General features: G+C 40.3%; 4 protein-coding genes across 9 annotated transcripts in view; 2 read left to right on the plus strand and 2 right to left on the minus strand.

Moving 5' to 3' along the window:
• Positions 1-585: 585 nt before the first annotated feature.
• mob1a (MOB kinase activator 1A) lies at positions 586-7,733 on the minus strand. The gene is made up of 6 exons (XM_056377029.1): positions 7,545-7,733; positions 6,598-6,764; positions 5,958-6,051; positions 4,323-4,456; positions 3,562-3,725; positions 586-2,725 (listed from the first exon to the last, which is right to left on the minus strand). Exons 1-6 carry the CDS (start codon positions 7,556-7,558, stop codon positions 2,648-2,650), a joined length of 651 nt encoding a protein of 216 aa, XP_056233004.1. The 5' UTR covers positions 7,559-7,733; the 3' UTR covers positions 586-2,647.
• A 624-nt stretch (positions 7,734-8,357) lies between these two features.
• On the plus strand, positions 8,358-12,735 carry mthfd2 (methylenetetrahydrofolate dehydrogenase (NADP+ dependent) 2, methenyltetrahydrofolate cyclohydrolase). Its single transcript, XM_056375999.1, has 8 exons — positions 8,358-8,562; positions 10,489-10,673; positions 10,790-10,912; positions 11,143-11,295; positions 11,386-11,493; positions 11,593-11,685; positions 11,806-11,931; positions 12,021-12,735. The coding sequence occupies exons 1-8, from the start codon at positions 8,483-8,485 to the stop codon at positions 12,167-12,169; spliced, it is 1,017 nt and encodes a 338-aa protein (XP_056231974.1). The 5' UTR covers positions 8,358-8,482; the 3' UTR covers positions 12,170-12,735.
• Positions 12,736-14,372: 1,637 nt separating this feature from the next.
• On the plus strand, positions 14,373-16,792 carry arl6ip4 (ADP-ribosylation factor-like 6 interacting protein 4). Its single transcript, XM_056376003.1, has 5 exons — positions 14,373-14,664; positions 14,753-15,070; positions 15,531-15,648; positions 15,749-15,818; positions 15,907-16,792. Exons 1-5 carry the CDS (start codon positions 14,517-14,519, stop codon positions 15,961-15,963), a joined length of 711 nt encoding a protein of 236 aa, XP_056231978.1. The 5' UTR covers positions 14,373-14,516; the 3' UTR covers positions 15,964-16,792.
• A 111-nt stretch (positions 16,793-16,903) lies between these two features.
• The window catches only part of LOC130169332 (membrane-associated phosphatidylinositol transfer protein 2-like), a 41,239-nt gene continuing 36,622 nt past the window's right edge, over positions 16,904-21,520 (minus strand). For all 6 annotated transcript variants that reach the window (XM_056375995.1, XM_056375994.1, XM_056375992.1 and 3 more), the window contains 3 exons: positions 21,245-21,425; positions 20,915-21,043; positions 16,904-20,653 (listed from right to left, as the gene is read on the minus strand). In XM_056375995.1, the coding sequence (XP_056231970.1) occupies positions 20,270-20,653; positions 20,915-21,043; positions 21,245-21,425 (694 nt within the window). In that variant the 3' untranslated portion in view covers positions 16,904-20,269. The remainder of the gene's footprint in view (positions 20,654-20,914; positions 21,044-21,244; positions 21,426-21,520) is intronic.

Genomic DNA, 21,520 nt, shown 5'->3' on the forward strand with positions numbered 1-21,520 from the left:
AAATACACTAAACAGAAGAGTGATCTGAATATGTAAGATGTGTATTTATGGCAGAGGTTGAGGGTTAAAGCTGACTGTAAGTCCAAACTCAGGGCAAAAAATTGTACAATCTCTACAGGCTAGAATTTGATTGGTTAAATAAGCAGCGTGCGCCTGTCAAACCGTCTCGGGTGACAACACTTTTAACTTCGATTATCGATTATTCACAAATACATGTATTATAAGGACTATAAAGACGGTTACTATACTATTTGTTGTCGATAATCACAGAAGTAACCCTATCAATTGAAATTTTGGCCAATCACATGCATTTTTCACAAATGTTAATCATCACAAGAAGTTTGCATTCTTTTGTACCGATGTCCATTCAGCATATAATACAAATATAAAATATTTATTTAAACAGGCTTCAAAAACAAGGTATCAATGCTATTATTATTATTTATTTATTCATTTATTTTGCAAAAGGAAACTCAGGGGTTGTAAAAATTAATTCTTCACTATTGATCCATAAATCTCTATCGCACAAGGCTGCAGAGTCTTCCAGACATTCAGTATACACAAAATGAAAATCAACACAGCGTGTTGTCCTTTCAGTGTTTATTGAGTTTTTGATCTACCAATACTGTCAATGTCAGACATTTTCATTTTTGTAAGGCACAGTTTTGTTCAGATAAAACACTGATATTATTTACAGCAAATGTTTGGACGCAGTATATACTTTACATCCTTGCACCTCCTCCAAGTCAAAATGACCACACAATGATTGGACCATTATCGTAAATATATAAAACTTTTAATTCATTTCCGAGCCCTTGTTCCTTATTTAAAAAGGTTGAGTCAACAATTTATTTTATGATGTAATATGAAATGTAACTCCATGCCACATGTTTAAAAACAAAATTGTGAGAAAAAGCAATACATTTCAAAAACGTGAGTAGACTGAAAGAAAGTACTAATTATATATTCAAATAAAGTCTGTAAAATAAATCAGTCCTGCAAAATATATTGATATGCCCATAAATGAGTAACATAATTGATGCTGGCTTGATTTTTTTACCAAGCAACATGAGGGCCTAAAAGTAGATAAATCAGTGAATTACACATATTTTTTTACATTATTGAACAACTTTCAACAACGCTTGGGAACAGTCTTTCTTACAAAGTGGTAATTTTAAAAATGAATACTCTACTGCATCTAGACCCATTGGCTGGTTCCTCGTGATGCTTTCAAGGAATCTAACAGCTCTTAATTGCTTACATGATTGTCTGATATGAATTTAGACACAACATGAAATAGGTTATGGACCAATTCCCTTGTTCAATCTTTGCCAAACAAGACATTAATCAGAAATACTAGCTGCATCTGTTTTTAAAAGGATGGCAATACAAACAGCCCTGCTGTTGGAGCCTGAGTTAAGCAGAGGAAATGACCATGATAATTATACATGCACCAAGAGTAATGAAGGCTTCTCTCGTCGAAAAACTACATACATCTCAGGTCACTCATCCTTATCGTTCACAGGTGCAATAGTTATTATTCCATTTTCCAATCCAGGGGAAAAATATTTGGTAAAAAAAAAAAGTACCAGCATTGAAAGAACAAACACGAAGAGTTCCACAATTAATCGGCACCACAGAAATGAACTGAAATGACAGTAAAACTAAAAATTCACATTAGGCTACTTTTGCTGTTGATAGGATTATTTCTACTATACAACTCCAATATAAAGTCATTATACTAGTTTTAAGTGGCTATTAATATAACTATAAAGCAGATTAAAAACATCATTGTAAGCACTTTATCTCGTATTTTACTATTTTAATTAAGAAAATAGCCAAAAAATGTGCAAAAAACAATATTGCATGACCAAATTGAAATACCTATAATGTAGCTAGTGGTGGCCTTTTTGTGGGGCAAGAACAAAGACATCTCACACAACACGTAATTGTGTCGAAGAGCATATCAATCGGAAGCATGTTAACATATGAGGGATATCACATTCACTGTATCAACCAGCTTGTGACACAGAGCTATATGCTATGCATTTTTCCGCCTGCCTTCATGTTAGACTGAAAACACCTTCCACCCTTGTATTGTCATGGGTGAAAAATCCACCCAAGACCTGTTTCATGTCACTACTTTTCTTGCCATCTTTCCTGTTACTCTGCATTGTACACTAATGACAGACATTTAAAAAAAAATCTAAGATTGGGATATTTGGTCAGTCAATGCAATTGCAATAGCTAAAAGTTAAAAAAAAGAAAATAGCCTATCTATCAATAACTAAAAAGTTTTAGGAAAAAAAGCTGGTTTTCACTTTAACTTCCAAATGTCCTTGGTCCAATATAAAATTCAGTAGGTTGCTCTTACAGAGTCGTTAACCACACAGTCCTGTGAAAATATTTTTACTACACTACACTATTTTAGATCTAGAGTGGCAAAATGGAAAAAGGCTCAAAGACAGCATAAAAAGACAACAGAAGGAATAAAAGGAAAAATACAGTACAAACATTCAGGAAATGAAAGGAAGAAGGCACAGATTTGAAGAGTTGAGACTAGAAGTCATAGAGGTAGCAGAGGTCACAAAGAGGGACAAAGGAGAAAAGGAAACTGTTAAAAAAAATGAGATATGTGATGAAATGTCTATCTGTCCTTAGATCCAAGCTTCTCAATCAAGTCCTGCAGAGGAGCAAGCTCTCGCCTGTCGATAAGGTTGAACTCCTACAAGACAAAAAACAAACAAATTGTTATAAATGTTGGCCCTCCTCGCATTTATAAAGACACACAGTGAACGACCAGACACTGCGTTGTGCACAGTGCAGTGTTCAGGTGAAAGCGACCTTCCAGAATTTCCCCCGCTATTGAAACCGTTTTTTGCCACTAACAAAGATAGAGGTTAAGACAGAGCACAGGAGGACTGGCCATGGGGACTACCAGCTCAAATCCCAATTAGCTGGTGGATCATCAAAACATCTATGAATATTGAGTTTTCACAGGCTCCATTTGTGTCATTCTTGTGGGCCTGACCCAGCGGATAGGTCCAAAGCTGAATTTCTTTTCTGAGTCTGACCGTGGAGCCAATACTGGCTTATCTGAGATGCAGAGCTCTACGAGCTGCTGAAGGGCTCTCTACATAATGTTACATATTATGTAGAGAGATATTGTGTAGAATAATGGTTTTTGGCTTTCATGCATACAGTAGGTCTCTGTTATGGAAAAGATATATGCTGACTATTCAAACATGATGGTACTGTTGCAGCAATCAGTCCCAGTTTGACTGGTTTGGTTGTCATTATCTTGTTGATGCTTTCATCTGTGTGACTGTTTAAATTCACACTTCACCCTTATTGAAAATATTACAGAAATGTTACAGCTTCCTCCGCAGACAGATTGCCAGAGCAATTTTTAAAGAAAAATGACTCAGGACTTTTCAAACAACATCTGGGAAAGGGGTCTCAGGTTTTTTGGAGCCCACTGTATATGGATTCCACTATATGTCTGAATGGGGGGCTTTAGATGCACATCAGTGCTTATTGTATATTGTTGTGAGATCTCACCTGAACAAAGAAAATGAAGTGCTTGAAGGAGGTGTTGAGATGGGCCTCCTCCTGCAGCTGCATCACAGAGTCAAAATGTTGATGGTAGATGTGAGCGTAAACCCTGAACAGACGCTTCAGGATGGTTTTGGCCACAGACATGAAGTTCTTGGGAAAGGGAACTCCTGTACGACAGAGTTGGAAAATGGTAATGTCAAGAGAAGAGCATGTCTTATTGTGAACCTCAACTCTTTGAACCCTAGATCGGAGAATGACTGCAGCCAGTCTGGCCTTCATGTGAAACACATGATCAGTTGAACTGAAATCAGGTGACTGGAAATAAAATTACACTGCTTTGCCTTGTCTGTATGTTTAGGGTTGCTGTCCTGCTTCACTGTTCTAAAATTAGCTGACTATGCATAAAACCAGCTGTAAGGCCTACACTGTTCGGGATGTGAACAACATCAGACACTATTAGAGCTGAAAGTCAGCTTATTGACTACACATTCTTCATTGCATATGTAAAATGTCAAAGTAGAGACAACTAAATCAAAAAAAGTCAAACACTGATTTTACAGTAAGTACTCTGGAAAAATACACCCCGAATGGCTATTACTCACCCATATCACAACATAAGAGATTTTTAGAAAAAAAATGCTAAAAGGCACAGAAAAGTTTCTCAATTCATGATGATAACATGCTAAAAACTACAATCAATATCATCACTAAAAGCTTAAATTGCTAAAAATAAAAAATCTGTATCGGCAAGAATCAAAACTCACCAATCTTGGAGGGGAAAAGTGTCTCATCATCCAACTGATCCTGCACCCAGGTCATCAGGTAGTCGATGTACTTGGGCGCAGAGCATTTGATGGGCTTCTTAATATTGGTGCCGTCAGCCCAGTGATACTCATATCTACAGAGAATGAGCACAATTAATTGCCACCTCTCACACATTACTGAATTAATTCATTAGTTAAAATATACATGCACTCATTCTGCCTTTCCGTAAGTATATGAAAACATCATTCGGTAGTATATAATCTAAAAAACAGAGCAGGAGTGGGAAATGCAAAAGTATTTACAGTCATATCGTCGCTGGCCTCTATGTCAACAGGAAGTAAACCCCGGTCTCTTCCTCCTGATTACAGACTGTACACAGTCTTGGCAGGAGAGAGGATTGAGGAAGTGCCAAATCTAGATTCTAACTAAACAGTTTCTAAAGGGACCACATGCAAAGTTTAATTCCTGTTTTCCTCATGTGACATTCAGATCATACATTTCATTTACTTAAACCGTCTCAAACATTAAAAATCTGGCTCTATGGCTTTGTTCTTTTATTCACATTATTTCCAAATCCTAGCCTAAAGGTCAAATTCTGTTTCATCAACTACACTCTATAGCGAGTGTGATTCTGACTTCAATGTAATGTAATAGAAACCCCGAGGTCACAAAGCTTCACTTCAGTTGTTCTAATTAATTTCGGTCCAGTCTAACTCAATACAAGCTGGGGGCCTTTGTTGCATCTCTCTCTCATTTCCTGATGGCTGTCTACTGTCGGTTCTCTAAAGCAGAAGAGGCCTCAAAAATATTTCATAAATTTAGTCAGAATTTACTTAAACTTCACTGTTATTTACTAAGTGACTTTAATCAGATAGTAAGTTTCATCCAGTACAAGGATTGTACTGGATGAAATTTACTAGGGGGATTGGATTAAAAAAGGATTCATCATTATTAAAACACTATAACAGGTCTCTCTCATAGCTTATTAATAAACTAATACACCCCATAATTACTGATAAATGCTTATTGTGCCTTTAATAGCAGGTGTTTTTTATGAAGCCTTGTGTCTTGAACCACAAATCGTTTATAATTGATTATTGTTGTTATTTGTGCTTATAATGTTCTTTAAAGCACTTGAGCTTAGTGTGACACATCTTGTGTCTCAGCTGACTATGAAGTTCCTTCTTTCCTACAATTACGTAAACACTTAGATCAGCCACAACTTTTCCTTTGACACATTTCACCACTTTTTGAGCTGTTACCAGCTTACAACGAATAAATAAAGTACACATAAAAAAAAAACAAATAACTAAATATCAAAAAAGTAACTAACTAACTTTTTTACTGGCAGTGTATGTACAATAGGTCTTTTCACAGCAGACGTTTGGACTTGTCATTGTAGACACACGTGCTACTAATAAAATTAATGATGGCTCTGTTCTATTCAAGTGTCCCAGTAAACTTTGACCATGTGACAGTCAACCAGCATGTAAAATACCAGTACCTTTAATAGCTTTTCCCACTATGACATGTCAAAATGTCTTCTGTAAAAAAAAAAGAAAAAAAAAGGGCCTAATAGAAGTTGTGAGCTCAAAAGAAGCTGCATGAATAACAAGGACACTGTTTGCTGTTACCTTGGCCCAGCAGACATCACAGAGCAGCTGGTCTCAGTGCAGAACTCGGTGATGGTGCCGTACAGCATGTTGATCTGGTTGAAGAAGTCCACCGCTGAAAGAAAGGGTAAATTGTCCTTTTTTGTTCTCCATTTTTGTTATGTTTATAACAATAATGAAATAATACTAATACTCTTAACAGTTTATGATCTGTATTTGAGTTATCTACAACCATAAATTATTATATTTAATAAGGCATCCAGTTGCTTTCCCAACCTAATGCATATGTATGCTGTCCTGAAAAACTGGTGATGTGAATACATCCACATTTTTACATATCCTGTATATATGCTGCATTTAAACAAACTCTCTCAATATTTCTATTCTTATTGAAAAGACACAAATCAAAACATTCCATATTTTAGGTACACTGGCCCTTACTTTTAGTTTTATGTAAGTCTGCAGTTACCAAAGATGTCTACTTTCTAAACAATCTTGATGCTGCTGCGAATAATTTACCAATGTTCCAGCTGTGTGTGTTTGTATGACCGTACCGCTATTCTCATACATCTAAGAGATGCAAATGCTCATCTTGGGAGTTGGTAGTTTGTGTACTGAGTGATGTTGCCTATAAATATGTCAATTGTAATCATCAACTCACTGTTGACAGCAATCCACTCATTGAGATCCTCTCCCTCTGGCAGCATGACAGCCTGCCTCAGGTTCCCACTGCCCAGTGTTGCTTCAGCATGTTTCAGCAGCTCATACTGGTGGGAGCCCTCCGGGATGTTCTTCTTCGGCTTGAAGGTCTTAGATGAGCGACTGCCACTGCAAAGACACAGATATAAGTGGAGCTGAGCAACTGTCTGTACACAAGACAGTGAGATTTTTAAATGGCTTGGGTAGGAGTAGATGCTCCACTTGGGCCTTTACGTGTGATGATCCTTCCTGTCTGATCTAATCAGCAGCTGCAGGAAGCTTATCTATGAACTTGATGCTTGGCTGCCACATTTTTTCATGTCAACGTTCAAGCCTTGTTTTGGACCGTAGTGTGACAGAAGAATGACTGTATAATCTGTCATGTAGAAGAAGTGTAAAAGGTGATGCCCCTCTTGGTCTAAGAGACAGGAAATGCGACAGTATCACAGTGTCACTGTAAACAACGGAACAGTTAATTTCATCGCTCGGCATTTAATAACCTCTCCGCGAGGTAAACACAGCAAAGGTGTGGATCATGACTGATATTACCACGCCTAATCTTATCTGAGTAAAAAGTAATAATATAAGCTAAGTTGGCAAACCTAATGTGAGCTATCACCAGGCTAGCCAAGTTAGCACGTAACTAACCCAGTTAAAAAGTTATAGTTGGCCAGTGCTGAAAACTATAAATAAATACAGTTCACAGATATTGTTGCGACGACGAATGATAACCCTACGTAAGACAGGTCGGTTTAAATGTGACCCTGACTTGTTAGTTAGCTGCCCTGTTTTCTGTAACGGTGTCTTATTTTAATAGTTACTTCCCTTGGTGGAACTTCGTAGAAGCGTAGCTAACGTTAACCGCAAGCTCCGGCTGCAACTTATCAAGCGACTACCAACTTTACTTACAACAGGAAGCTCATCTTGGCGAAACAGTCGTTGGAGAGCCTCGGTTACAACTCTTAATCCTGGTTTAGTAAAAAGAAACTTGTTTTATAATTACACACAACGAAATCACTTATCAGCGCTGCCTGCTAACAGTAACGTTCAGGCTAACATGAACTGCACCCACGGTGATTCTTCCTCTATCGGCTCTCAGTAGAAGCTCAGCGGGCAGACTGTCGCCCCCTGCCGTCAGCATGTAGCTACTACCACTCCCTGAAGTACCGCTATACCCTTACAACTTTTAGCAAATCTAAGACTTTGTATCCATCAGTACACTTCTCACACACTTTAGAGGTTACCTTGGTGCAAATCAACTCAGACTCAGAGACCCTGATATTTTATTTAAATAGTATTTTAATTTAATCTACCTAATACTTCACTCGCACATTAAAGTGTTGTTGAAAAACTGTCATGAACCATTCTGTCTGCACAATTACTACTTTTACTTTTTTTTATGTTTAGCTGATACTGCTTCTGTACTGGTGTAATGTTGGTGTGTGTGTGTGCGCACGCGTTTGTGTACGTGTTGTGTGTGTGTGTGTGTGTGTGTGTGTGTGTGTGTGTGTGTGTGTGTGTGTGTGTGTGTGTGTGTGTGTGTGTGTGTGATAAATAGATATATTTGCTAGGTATTAGACCGTGTCAGTCAGACAGACCTCCCCGCTGCGGTGGGCCCAGTTTATATCAGTGGAAACTTACAGTAATGTATATGTGTGCAGTAGAGGTGTGGCAGCAGATAACAGTGACGCAGGCACCATGCGTGGAGGGGGCAGGGCTTTAAAGCCTCTCTGCTCCTCTTCCCTCCTCACAGACATCTCTCTGTCAGCCCGGGTGGTGGTGGTGGTGTGGTAGTATTTCGTAATCGTAATCGGCCGTGGTGTCCCTGCTTCTCTCAGCCGGCAAGAATGGCAGCGCTCAGGACTCTCACGAAACTGTGCCAACACTCCCAGCATCAAGTCTGTAAACTGCACACGTCCGCCCTGAGGTGAGTGCGACCAGCAGCTCTGAAACCTGATTTCACTGGGTACATTTCACCAGAAGTGTTATGGTATTACACGTTCCACTTTTACGACGTGCTCGGCGCTTCTCTTTCCACCGTGGGAAGATAGGTTTGCGATTATTGGATACAAATCCAACCCTTGTCTACTATTGTGTGTACATGAATAAAGCCGTGCGTGTTATTACGTGGTTCTGTTTGATTGTGTTGTACTAGTACTAAATGTCCGCAGATGGTCACATTTAGGCGCGCCCCTAGCGGTACGCCGGTAACATTGCGAGGAAACTGGCTGATGAAATCGGTCTGAACGCTTGCACCCTGTGGATTGAGGAGCCAGGTTTCAGCTGGAGACCGAGGGGCTGATCTCTACACAGGGAAATAACATGCATATGCATTGTAACTGTTATGCCCTGGATGATATGAAATGATTTAAAATGTTTGAAAATGTATTAATTAAGGGATGATAACGTCTCTGTGCAGCATCCCGTGCAGGTATTGATTGGAAACGTGCTGAGTGCAGCGTGACTGAGATACATTTAATGAAATAATGTCTCAAAAACCCAAATCTCGTGTGGTGTCTGCACATGATCTGCAGCCCCAGAGTCACAAGATAGATAATCTAAAGCATGACACGTTGTGCATGATTTATTACCGCATATATTCTAATTTAAAGACTTCATAAATTAGATCTGGTAGAAAATATTATTTTGAGACAACAGCAAGGTCATTTTATTTACATAGAACATAATCATTACAGATAAACTTAACATGCTTTATTTTAAAATGCACACAGCAACTAATAACATATACAGAAGAATAAAATACCCCAGAAAAAACATAACAGAAGAAGAAAACCCTACAAAAGACAACTTCCTTCTGAGGCGGATCACGGATATGTGGCCATACATCTGAAAAGAGAGATTTTTTCCTCAGTCGACCAGTTTTGTATTTAAATTCAAAGGAGGTTAAAGAGCAGTTTGCTGCTCTAAAATCCTGACACATTTTTCTCTGGGACCTGGTACACTAGCCCCTTGGCCTCACTCCATTTTCCCCAAAGATGTGATACTTTTCTGTGAGGTTTAATTAGTTATGGCACAATGAAAGGGATTGTTACATCACTGTTGATGGCTCATTACTCTTCAATTATTAACTAACTGCTTTCTGTTATTGTTGTTATATAACAGAAAACCATCTTGGCGCTTTTGTTTGGAAAAAGCAGCACGACGGCTCCACCCTGTCCATATAATCATAATAACGAATCCCGTGCATCACATTTAACCAGTCCTCATAAAAGATGCTCTTCCTTCCTCTTGTTTTTCTTTACACCAACCCTGGGACTCAAAACATTGTAACACTACAGTACAAGTGCTGATAAAACATATGGCTCAGTCAGGTGCAGAGCTGCAGCCTCTAATTTTAGAGTCTAGAATTGGTGCTTGCCCAGGGTGAATGTTTGACATTGATTACAAGTTTCTGGTGTCAAAAGTTTCCCTGTTCAAAGGCAATCAAAAGGACTACGTCCAGCAGATGTGGATTTAGCAAAGTACTATACATATTATTCAAATAATTAAGCTGAAGGAATGTTAAAGTTATTTACAGTTATCTTGATGTAACTTTATTTTCCCTTTATTTTTGGTTAAATACAGAAATTTAGCTGGTTAAAGCTTTAGAAAAGTATCCGAAACAATTTGCTCAGTTTTCTTTGTTTTGTGTGATTTTTTTTTTTTTTTTTTTTTTTTTTTTTTAAATCGCTGGGGATCACGTTGATTGAGAAAAATCATAAGTTGCACCCTTGCACAAATTGAGCCCTTATTTCTTTGTCTGAATAACAGCAGAACGACAGTTTGTTAATACGTAATGTGTTGATTATTTTTCCTCTGACCCGGGTGTTTCTGCATTTACACTAACTCTCAGACAGGAGGCGGTGGTCATCTCAGGAAAGAAACTAGCACGGCAGATTCGGGAGGAGGCCCGGGCCGACGTGGAGAAATGGGTTTTAGCCGGCCACAGGAGACCCCATCTGAGTGTGATTCTCGTAGGAGACAACCCAGCCAGCCACTCCTACGTCCTGAACAAGACACGCGCTGCAGCGGATGTTGGTAAGTGACAGACATGCACAATCCTCATGTAAACACAATGATCATACACTAAAAAACGCAAAAGAACAAATGCTTCCTTGCGCTTTAAGCCGTTTTCTCACTTCAACCTCACACAGGAATCTCTAGTGAGACGATTCTCAAGCATTCAGACATCACTGAGGAGGAGTTATTGGACCTGATCTACAAACTCAACACAGACCATCGTGTGGACGGCCTGCTGGTCCAACTGCCTCTGCCAGGTACAGAGAGACTGGAACAGCGGAATAGAAAGACTGACAATGAGTATAGCGAGTCAGGCTGCTTTGTGTCATGGTTAAATATTAAATCTGAGTGCAAGTACAGGTCAGTCTGTCTGGATTTTCTCATAGGTTGCATTTGTAAACTTTTACAAGCTCGTCTGTTTTTTTGAACACAATGTTTGACGTGCAGTTGTCCTGACTGTAACTTTGTTGTCTTTATTTTCTGACAGACCACATCGATGAGCGCACAGTCTGTAATGCAGTTTCCCCTACCAAGGACGTGGACGGTTTCCATGTAGTCAATGTGGGTCGCATGTGCCTGGATCAGTCCACCATGCTCCCCGCCACTCCCTGGGGAGTCTGGGAAATGATTAAACGCACAGGTAACAGGAGAGACCATTTAACTTGCTCTAAGGGTTAAAATGCTGCTGAACAAACAGTCTAAAATAAATATCAAAATTCTGGTCTTTCAGGTATTCCTACTCTTGGGAAGAATGTCGTGGTTGCAGGACGCTCCAAGAATGTGGGCATGCCCATCGCCATGTTACTGCATACAGACGGCCGTCACGAGAGGCCTGGGGGTAGGTCACGGTGTATGTGTGGGTTTACTGCATATGATACTGAGATCTGTATGAGGAGAGAGCGTTAAGCATACATACTAAACCATAGTTTTGTTGCAGGTGATGCCACGGTCACCATTTCTCACCGTTACACTCCAAAGGAGCAACTTTGCCAACACACTAAAATCGCTGATATCATCGTGGCTGCTGCAGGTTTGTGCCACTTTCTGTCTGCCTGTATCTGACTATGACTGAACTGTCTGAAGCTTATCACTGTCAAGTCGATTGAGATGTTTTCTGTTGTCTAACTGTACTGCGTTGCTGAACTATTAGGGATTCCAAACCTCATCACTGCGGACATGATCAAAGAAGGCGCAGCAGTGATTGATGTTGGAATAAACAGAGTGCAGGACCCGGTCAGTGGAAAGAACAGACTGGTTGGAGACGTGGATTTTGAAGGTAGGGCTGGACATTTATACATTTCTGCAGGGAAATTACTTGGTGTCTCAGATGTCAGTTAACGTGGATCTTTTTCTGTCTGTATTCAGGCGTGAGACAGAAGGCAGGCTTCATCACTCCAGTGCCTGGAGGTGTGGGACCCATGACTGTGGCGATGCTCATGAAGAACACTATCAAAGCAGCTAAGAACGTTCTGCTGTATCCGCCAGAGAGGATCCGCATGGCGGCTGCGTCTTAATGGCCTGGCGCAAATCCCAGCAACAGTGACACATTCCACCCACTCCAACACTACCACCCACCCCCTCATTTTTTACTCGGAGCAACCTGATGAGCTCCCCTTGCACATGGACTGGGAAGATGATAGCTTTAAGCCTCTTTTGCTGCTGACATCTTTAACCTTTCCTAACTTCAAGTCCAGCCGTGTTTAGACTGTTACATTCACTCATGCTGCTGCATGTTTTATGTAACAGGGTTCTCAGTATTTATCATTTGCAATGTATTTCTGTGGGATTTGGGGAGTTTTAAAGAATCTTGAGAGGTTGTTTTATTTATTACTACAATAGGATAATATTTGAACATGAATGGAGCCATGTTACAGTGTTTAACTCAAAGCTGGTGAGCAGTTAAAGCAAAACAACTGAGGCCTGTTTTTGTTTTTTTTTTCAGATAGTTTAGCCTTATGTGTCAAGAGTGAAAAGGGCTAACATCATCAGGAACAAGTATGTTTATCAATATACAAGCTTTAAAGATTCACAATTGCCTTTGTAAAAACTTTGAAATAAATATTACAAATATGTTCTCACATTGCTGCTGTCTGTGTCTTCCTTGTCTTGTGAGTTATTGATGATCTCACTCACTTCTCAGGCACTATCATTATAAATAATGGTCTCGTAGCATCAGTATAAAATAACCATCTATCCCTGTCTTTTTCAAATCATATCCTGGCTCACAAACTGACTGTCTCTTTAGACCCCTATCAAAAAAAGATTACCCACAGTTATATAACTCCATTCCTTCAACTCACTGACCCACTTCTGCTTGACATGGATGACAATACTCAATGAATAGTGCAATCTAAATATCTTTGAACTTTGAACTATTTTGGGGACAAACTTTCACCCTTCACACAATTTGTCAGATTCTTTTGATAATCCCCAGTGACCTTTTTTCTTTTTTTTTTAGGTCACCTTAATGTTGTCCTCATCCAACCTCATGATAAGCAGCTGCACTGGCCTTTGTCTCTTTTTTCTTTTGGTGCTGTGGGAATAAACAGCCAACAAACAACCTCGGTCTGAACCCCACACACTGGCAGACTGCCACAGAATTGGAAATCTGACCTCAAATAATGTGATAATGGACACTGGAACCCCACAGGGACGTGTCCTCAGCCTCATGCTCTACACACTGTTCACCTATGACAGTATTGCCTTACGCAAGGACACCACAATCCTGAAATTTACGGATGACACCACAGTCATTGGTCTGATCACTGGGGGTGACGAAACGGCATAGGGGGGAGAGGTCTGGTGTGTATTGTGTGACAACAACAACCTCTCTCTCAGCACAGATAAGACTAAGGAGATCATAATAGACATGAGGAAGGAGAGGAGACCTCATCAACCGCTGGAAATCCATGAGTCTTAGGTGGAGACGGTCACCAGGTTTAAATTCCTGTGGGTCAGCATCAGTGATGACCTCACCTGGACATGTAACACAACCCAGTTGATCATGAAAGCACACCAGCAGCTGTATTTTTTAGAGAGACTGAAAGAATTCAACATGTCACAGAGGATTCTCGGCAGCTGTACAGGAGCTTCTACACAGAGAGGAGAAGAGAAGAAGAGATCACTGTGTCGTATGGGAGCAGCACAGTCGTGCACCGTGGAGTAGTAAAGACTGCTGAGAAGTTCGTCAGTGTGCTTCTACCATCTCTGCAGGACATTTACGACCGGAAAGTCCAGAGAAGTACCTGCAGCATCATCAAAGGCTCCACCCACCCCCAACACAGGGTTGTCACACCTATGATCTCAGGAAGGTGATACAGAAATGTGAAATGTGGGATCTCCAGGCTGAGGGACAGCTTTTCTCCTCAGGCCATCAGACCAAATCAACAGATCTAATCCACTGCCCCTGTCCCGTACCCTAACCCGCTGATGAATCACTGCATGAGATATGTTGAATAGACACCTGCAATCTGCTCCATTTGGACCTATTTTCAATTACCTTTGTGCCTTTTGGTACTTTAAGTACATTTTGATGCTAATGCTGTATCTTTACTTGAATAACATTGTAAAGTATTAAGAATATAACTGGTTTTTACTTATATTTCTAAATTAGTTTATTGTTGCATTTACTTAAATAAACGATCTGAGTACTTCTTCCACCCCTGTGGGCAAATTCTTACTCAAAGTAGGAACTAGGAACCATAATAATGTGTTCCCCGACGGCAGGAAATTGAAGACGAGCACACTTCCGTAAACGAAAAGAAAGCCAGTCCTCTATGGCTGCCGAAGCCCCGTCGCTACTTTTTATGATCTACAACCAACTTTTCAGCGGGGATTTCTCTTCGTTTGGTTTATTTGGCGATGGATCGCAGCAGATCACCTGACAGAGCGGACAGAGAGAAGAAGAAGAAGAAACGGAGACGGTCCTCCTCTTCTTCGCCATCGTCTTCTTCGTCCAGCAGCAGGAGTCGGAGCAGATCGTCAAAGAAAGGGACACACAAGAACCAAGGTTGGGACTTGAAATGAGCAGCTTTGAGCAGGTTTGCAAAATTGTTATTATCAAAGAAAATGATTAACTTCTTCTGTTTCTCCCTCAGATGTGAAAACTCACAGAAAGAAGCGCAGAAGAAGCTCTTCTTCTTCTTCTTCATCCTCCTCTTCCTCCTCGTCATCTTCATCCTCGTCGAATGATGACAGGGCAAAGAGGAAGAAAAGTAAAACCAAGAAAAAGAAACTGAAGAAGAAAAAGGCAAAGCTGAAGAAACAGAGGAAAAAGGAGAAAAAGAAGAAAGAGAAGCTGAAGAAGAAGGAGAAGAAGAAGACGGAGGTGCTGCCGTCCACTGTTCCGGCAGAGAGACGTCCCTCTTACCTGGAGGTGTGGCAGAGTGATGAGGGGGCGGTGGAGCTCGGACCTGGTGGGACATCACATTACTTCACTCTGGGTTTTAAAGGGACTAGCAAATACACCGAAATGCATGGGTGGATTATGAGAACATGGGCCCCTGGGCACAGACATGCAACCCCCCAACCCCACCCCCCACCTTATTTTAGGCACTCAATCACATTGAGGCAAAAATGATATAAAAACCAGCATTTGTGATGAAGCAGTCTTCCTTATACATTTATGAGATGGCCCACAGTGGACCACTACAACCGCAGATATTAAAGGGGTAGATACTGAGGTGTAAATGGTAAAGCAAGATCTCAGATGGCTGACAATTTTATAACATCTAAGAGCTAATATGACCAGTGGGAGAAACATGGTCTGGTTATTTATTTCCTCACTTTGCTCAGACCTGTTTTCTTAAGAACCTCTGTTGGTGAGAAACAGGACGAGTCGGGTGTAGTACATTAAGTTTTTGTTTTTCTCTGCAGTCATGACAGACGAGCAGAAGGCCCGGCTCTCCACCAAGAGGCCTCTCACCAAAGAGGAGTACGAGGCCAGGCAGAGTGTGATCCGCAGGGTGGTGGACCCTGAAACGGGGCGGACCAGGTGAGGCAGCGCTACGGAGCACACTCTCCAATCCATAGCGCAAGTCTTTACAGGAACAATTCCCCCACTCATTTTTTATCTTCTTCTACTTTTCCTCTAGATTGGTGAGAGGAGAGGGAGAGATCATAGAGGAGATCGTCAGCCGAGAAAAACACAAAGACATCAACAAGGTAAAAGAAACTTTCAGCTGTAACTTTGTGAAATGAACAAACCAAACGAACACTGCACCTCACTGTAAACCATCCACTCATCCCGTAGCAGGCCACCAAGGGAGACGGGAACGCCTTCCAGAGGAAACTGGGAATCAACAGGTAGAAGATGCCGTTTTCGCCTGGCAAAATTGAAGTAGCTTCACTAAACTGAAACTACCCTCCTCAAGAAGAGGTTGCCCAGACTGCTGATACTGACAGTTCAAGGAGGCACTACTGCTTTTTCAGAATATTTCTCAAATTTTATATTTGAATTTTGTATGAAAGATTTGCCTGTGATTGAACTGTGTGGTAGTGAATGTACAAAGTAACAGAGACATGTACGATTCTTGTTTACTAATGAGTTAAATCCAGATAAGTCATTATTTCCTGTTGATTTGCCTTTGTAATTTTATGCTGATGGAGATATAAAGAGAAGCAGATGAGTTAGGGTGAATTTAAATGTGTCGAGTCCACTGAGATCCATAAAAGGAGAAGGAACTCAACATGATGATGTCACAAATCGTTTGCACACATGTGTTTACACGGGAGTGCAAACGTTTGTGTTTACACTGATCCATGCATATTTATTTTGTCCATGTTTTAAAGCATTGCAGTGTTTAAATTTAAGTATCGATCCTAAATGAACTCCCGACTCAGGATATTTATTAAGAGTTGTGACTGCATTCAAATGGTAGCTGCATTTGAAATTAGCTCATTCATATTGCATATTGTCTGAGTGATGTAGAACACAATAAGAAGCTGATTTTAAGAGCTCAGTATCCTGCGTGACACTGCAAACTTCTTTTTTTTCTTCCTTTTTGTATTTTGGCTACATGTTCTACACCCACTTGAAGATGTGTTCTCACCTTTAAATCTCACATTTTGGGTCTCTGAATAAATCTACATTTGTGTGAACTGATCCCAGAAAAATAAACAGTTTGTGTGAACTGAAATGAATTCTAAGCCCTGGTTTCTGAAGACACTATCCTTGTAATCAAGCTGAACCATATTATTCTTCATGACAACATTACCACTGTGTGTGAAAAAAGGCCAGAATTACTTAGTTGTTCTTTATATATTCTTTATACACTGTACATAAAAACACAAGGGATTGGGCGAAAATGAAGTTATCCAAAACCTACAAGATACACACCCTGTACAATGAAAATATTTTCCAAGCTTAATTTACCAAGGTATGTTGTGTATATATATATACAGCCTGTGAATGCGAACTGCTGATGAAATAGTTGTAGCATTGCATTAACCCGGGGGACAGAGCTTCAGACAGTGATGGATTTTCTAATGTTGGTGAAATACGTCAAACAAATTTCTCCTTTGTGCATTTCCTTTAAAGAGAAAACAAACCACAGACTTAAGAAAATATGGCATTTTCCTATTTCCACAAAGTCTACATGAACAGTCTATTCTTTTCCATGAAGTCAATTTTCAGTGTGAGCAGCGTTCAATCTAGGCCTCGCAATACAATGGTGAATGTAAGGCAGAATAGGGAAATGTAAGGCCTCTGATAAAGTGTGTCAGTAGCAGAATTGAAGCAAGTGTCTGCCCAGAAGTATCCAAACTTCAGATTACCGCACCGCTTCGTCTTTACATTCTCTGGATTTTAATATCCAGGCAATTCAGATCTCTGAGGAAGGGAGGATGGTTCAGAAGTTGCCAACTTTACATGAGAGCATATTTTGCACCATTTACTTTTTTTGTTGTAATTACTATAAATGTACTAACGGCCGCTATTTAAACAGCAGCTTCCCTAAGAGTTGTCTATATGGCTTCAAGCCGAATCTTGACAAAAAATTCAAATGCTGAGGGACGGTAGTACAGCATGAACTACATTGGCAGTCCACATTAGGGAGATTATACTGAGTCTACCTTTGCTCTAGGATGTTCACTCAGCTGTCTAATATTTAGTCTACCCTCAGTGATGCGTGTCGAGGACAAAATATTAGAAACTCCTCTCACAATACAATTCAACAGCACCATGAACTGCAGCCTCCAAAATGACCTTTCATTTGAATGAACACTTCTCTTAAGAGTTCCAACAAATACCGAACATTATGACCTTCATGTAAGTAGGCTTTATTGCAGGGTTGTTGTATTAGACGGCATGATTTTTTTTTTTTTAGCTATGTATACCTAATCAACTGGCAACTTAAGTGTTGATTTTTGGGTCACTCTTACAGTCAGTGTTATGTGGGTTCGTCTAGACACCCATGTGCTGGAATGGAAACATCACAACAAAAACAAAGACCGAGCATGTGTCCACAGGAGAGAACCTAGTGTAATATCCCATACCAGTATCAGGTCAGTGGTCACTTCAGGTCACTTCATTGTGAGAAATCTCTACTTTGTAAAATGGACTTGCACGTGTACCTGTGTGTTTGTGTGGCGCAGAGACATTTTCAGATACCCTCTCCATTTTGACGGCTGTAGAATATGTGCCAGTTCAACTGATTGTCAATGCACTGTGACATTTCTTCAGCACAGTCTGTTTGATCTTGTGGTTTGGTTGAGTAATATTGCACATTTCCCCTTATGTCTGAGCCCATATTGGTCCATTACAGTCAGCTCTGTACACGCCTATTAGAGGGATAAATAAACATCATTTGAATGAATAAATCAGAAATAAATGGCCAACAGCATAAAGTAAGTCTTAGCTCTGTTTTCCTACTTCTGACAGAATATTGTACAGAATTTACAATTTGCAGATTGTTCTTCCTCTAATGGCGCAGCAGAACAGAGAAAGAGACCTTAACCTAGGGAGGATTATCTATTAGCACATTCAACGCCTCATGTACAGCTTAGGGATAACCAGAGAGAAGCCATATCCCAAATTTCCAAAATAGATAATAACAAACATACAATATATGACACAATATAGCAGTTCTGTCGATACAATTCTGGTGATCTGCAAGATAAAATAACAGAAATACAATACTGTACCAGGCAAAGACCTTTGAATTTTGGCTGCTGCAACTGAAGTTTGAAGGAAAAAAAAAAAAAAAACACAACTTAGCTAAAGTAATCTTAAAACACATTTTGTTCACAAAATCAATACATTTTAAAATATCTATATATCTTAAATAACAATAATTATCATCATCAATCAATAAAGTGTATCCTGAATGAGTTGGTGTTTATCTCCAGAGGAAAGAAGACACTTGAAACTGGTCTTCAGTGGACCAGATACCAGATCTGCACTGTAATATAACAACTATGTACAAGCCTTGTTAAGGCATTCAACTACATACTTACACAATCTATTCCATTTTTACACAGGAAACCCTTATCCTTTCCTCTCTGTTCATGTACAGCATATCATTCTATATTTACTTTGGCACATTAACCGTACAGTAGCAGGAGGTTTCTCTATAGTTGAGTCATACATTACGTATTTAGGAAGGTACAGCAGCGCAGTATGGTGTCATGTGGTGAAATGCTATAAAAAATAAAAAAAAACCCAGGAACAGTTTCAGCTGCAACCACAGTTAAAGGGTAATTTCGTAGTTTGCGTCATGTGATATTTGGATGGTTCTTTGGTCTGAGGGATGACTATAAAACAAGAAAAACTGGACTGTATGGTTTGAAACATCATTTACTCATTGTAGTTTGCAAATGCTAGAAGTATATGCAATAAGCAACAGCTCTTGATCAAATCATTTCTAGTTGGTTTATAAATCACCATAACATTGCTCTGTATTGTTGATAAATGACAATGAAAAGAAAATCTAACAAAGATACATTTGGGCTAAATGACTGTTTGTGTGGTCACACCCAGAAAACAAACACATTCAGTCCAGTTTGACCTGATTCTTAGCTCTCCTCTCAGACTACAACTTTTCTGATTACCGCATAAAAAGGACATAGCTTTAAAACCATTGTTCACAAAGTTTATCTCTATAGTAATTGTTGTGCTTGCAGTGGCCACAGTAGTCAGCTGCAGTGCAGTATCAGAAGTGGACCTGATACAAACTGTCTGTAACCACTCTGTTGTTTGCTGGAGTAAACAGCATGGAGATGCTTTTATGTGTGACCATCTCCAATCTAAAAGCCTGTTGTAGGAGGAAAACCGACCTTGTATTCAAGATAAATAGTTACTAAACAGTAAAAATGGTCTGGATTCCTACAACATTAGCTAGATCTGTTTGTGTGCATGTTCCTGCTTGAGGAAAATGCTTTTTGAAATGCCTATTGAGTTGTGTGTTTTATAATAAATATAGCCATAGCTTCTGTCCATAAATGTGACTGGCATTAGTTTTATAAAGAGTGGTTTGTAGCACCTATGATTTTTACCCATCTGGTGCAGGCAAACTGTTTTTCACTCTTTCCATTTATCTTAATGTCACGTGTCTCTTCCTCAGCACTGTATCTATAAGTCACTCTCGCAAAGGTACGCTCATATTGTCTCCCTAATCCTATTTTGGGCTGAGAACTCCTGGTTCCATCTTGGTGCTGCTGCTGCGGCCCCAGCAGCTCGCTGTGATGCTCATGCTGCGCTGGGTTGCTCCCTGGCTGTGGCTGTGAGCGCGCTCCAGTCGCTCCCGCTCCAGCCGTTCGCTGTCTGATTGGCTCTGTGTGCGCTCTGGTCTGTTGTGAATGCTGCCTGTTGGGGAGCTGGGGGCTGGCTGGGAGGAGATGGTGCGCAGCAGGTGGTTCCTTTTCCTCAGGAAGTCGCTGTTTGCGCCCAGGCCGAAGCTGCCTTTACGTAGCACCATACGTGCGCTGCTGGACTTGGCTGGCCGAGAACGGTGGTTATACTCCAGCTGAGACAAATGAGCTGCATATCCCTCTGTGATGAACTGTTGAGAGGATCAGAGCAGAGACAGACTGTCAACTAGGAAGAAACAGCGTTTTTACATCCTCATTCATTTAGTTCATACTGTTTCAGTCATTTAAACAAATTATTATTTGGCATTATGAGTGGCAGTTTTACAGACCAGCGTTACATGTTTCTCTTAGAGCTTTGGGCATTTATTTTATTTATTCATTCTTGACATGTAATAATGGGCTATTTATTTAGCAAAATCTCCCATTTTGTGTATAAAATGACCAAACGGTACCTGACACTGGTGCTGCATCTTCTTGGAGGGTCTGCCGACAATGTATATTTGGGAGGGAGGGAGGCCAATGGAGTTGTAGACTGAAATGTCTTTGGTTGATCCATAGCCAGCGAATATCTTCAAGTGAGCCTGGAATCAGTCAAATGAAAAGAGAACTGTTGCATCTTTCCAAACTACTGGGTAAACATGTCAGCATTGTTGTTTAATTATCACCTCTAAAAGGATATTCTTTTTTCATTCCACACAGATCAAAATCACACACACACAATCTACAGTACTCATAAAACAGCACATAGACCCCCCTCAATCCTCCCTTCCTGTAAGTCTGACCTCTGTTAAGGTCTTGAGGAAGTTGGCCTTGTGTCTGAGCGGGTCGTGGACCAAACCATCACAGAAGGAGACAATGCCATGAGGGAAGTTGTGCTGAGACAACCAAGCCACTACCCGCTGCTTCTGCATGTCTGGACGTCCTGTCACATAGATGATCAAATAGCCTAAATCCTGCCAGTGCCTGCGACGAGGAGCAACAGGAGAATATACCAAGATATAAATAACAACACCATATGCTTATGTACTTCAATCTGAAAGAAGACAGCAGAAAGGAGC

Source organism: Seriola aureovittata, chromosome 5 (assembly GCF_021018895.1).
Source record: "Seriola aureovittata isolate HTS-2021-v1 ecotype China chromosome 5, ASM2101889v1, whole genome shotgun sequence".
Taxonomy (NCBI): domain Eukaryota; kingdom Metazoa; phylum Chordata; class Actinopteri; order Carangiformes; family Carangidae; genus Seriola; species Seriola aureovittata.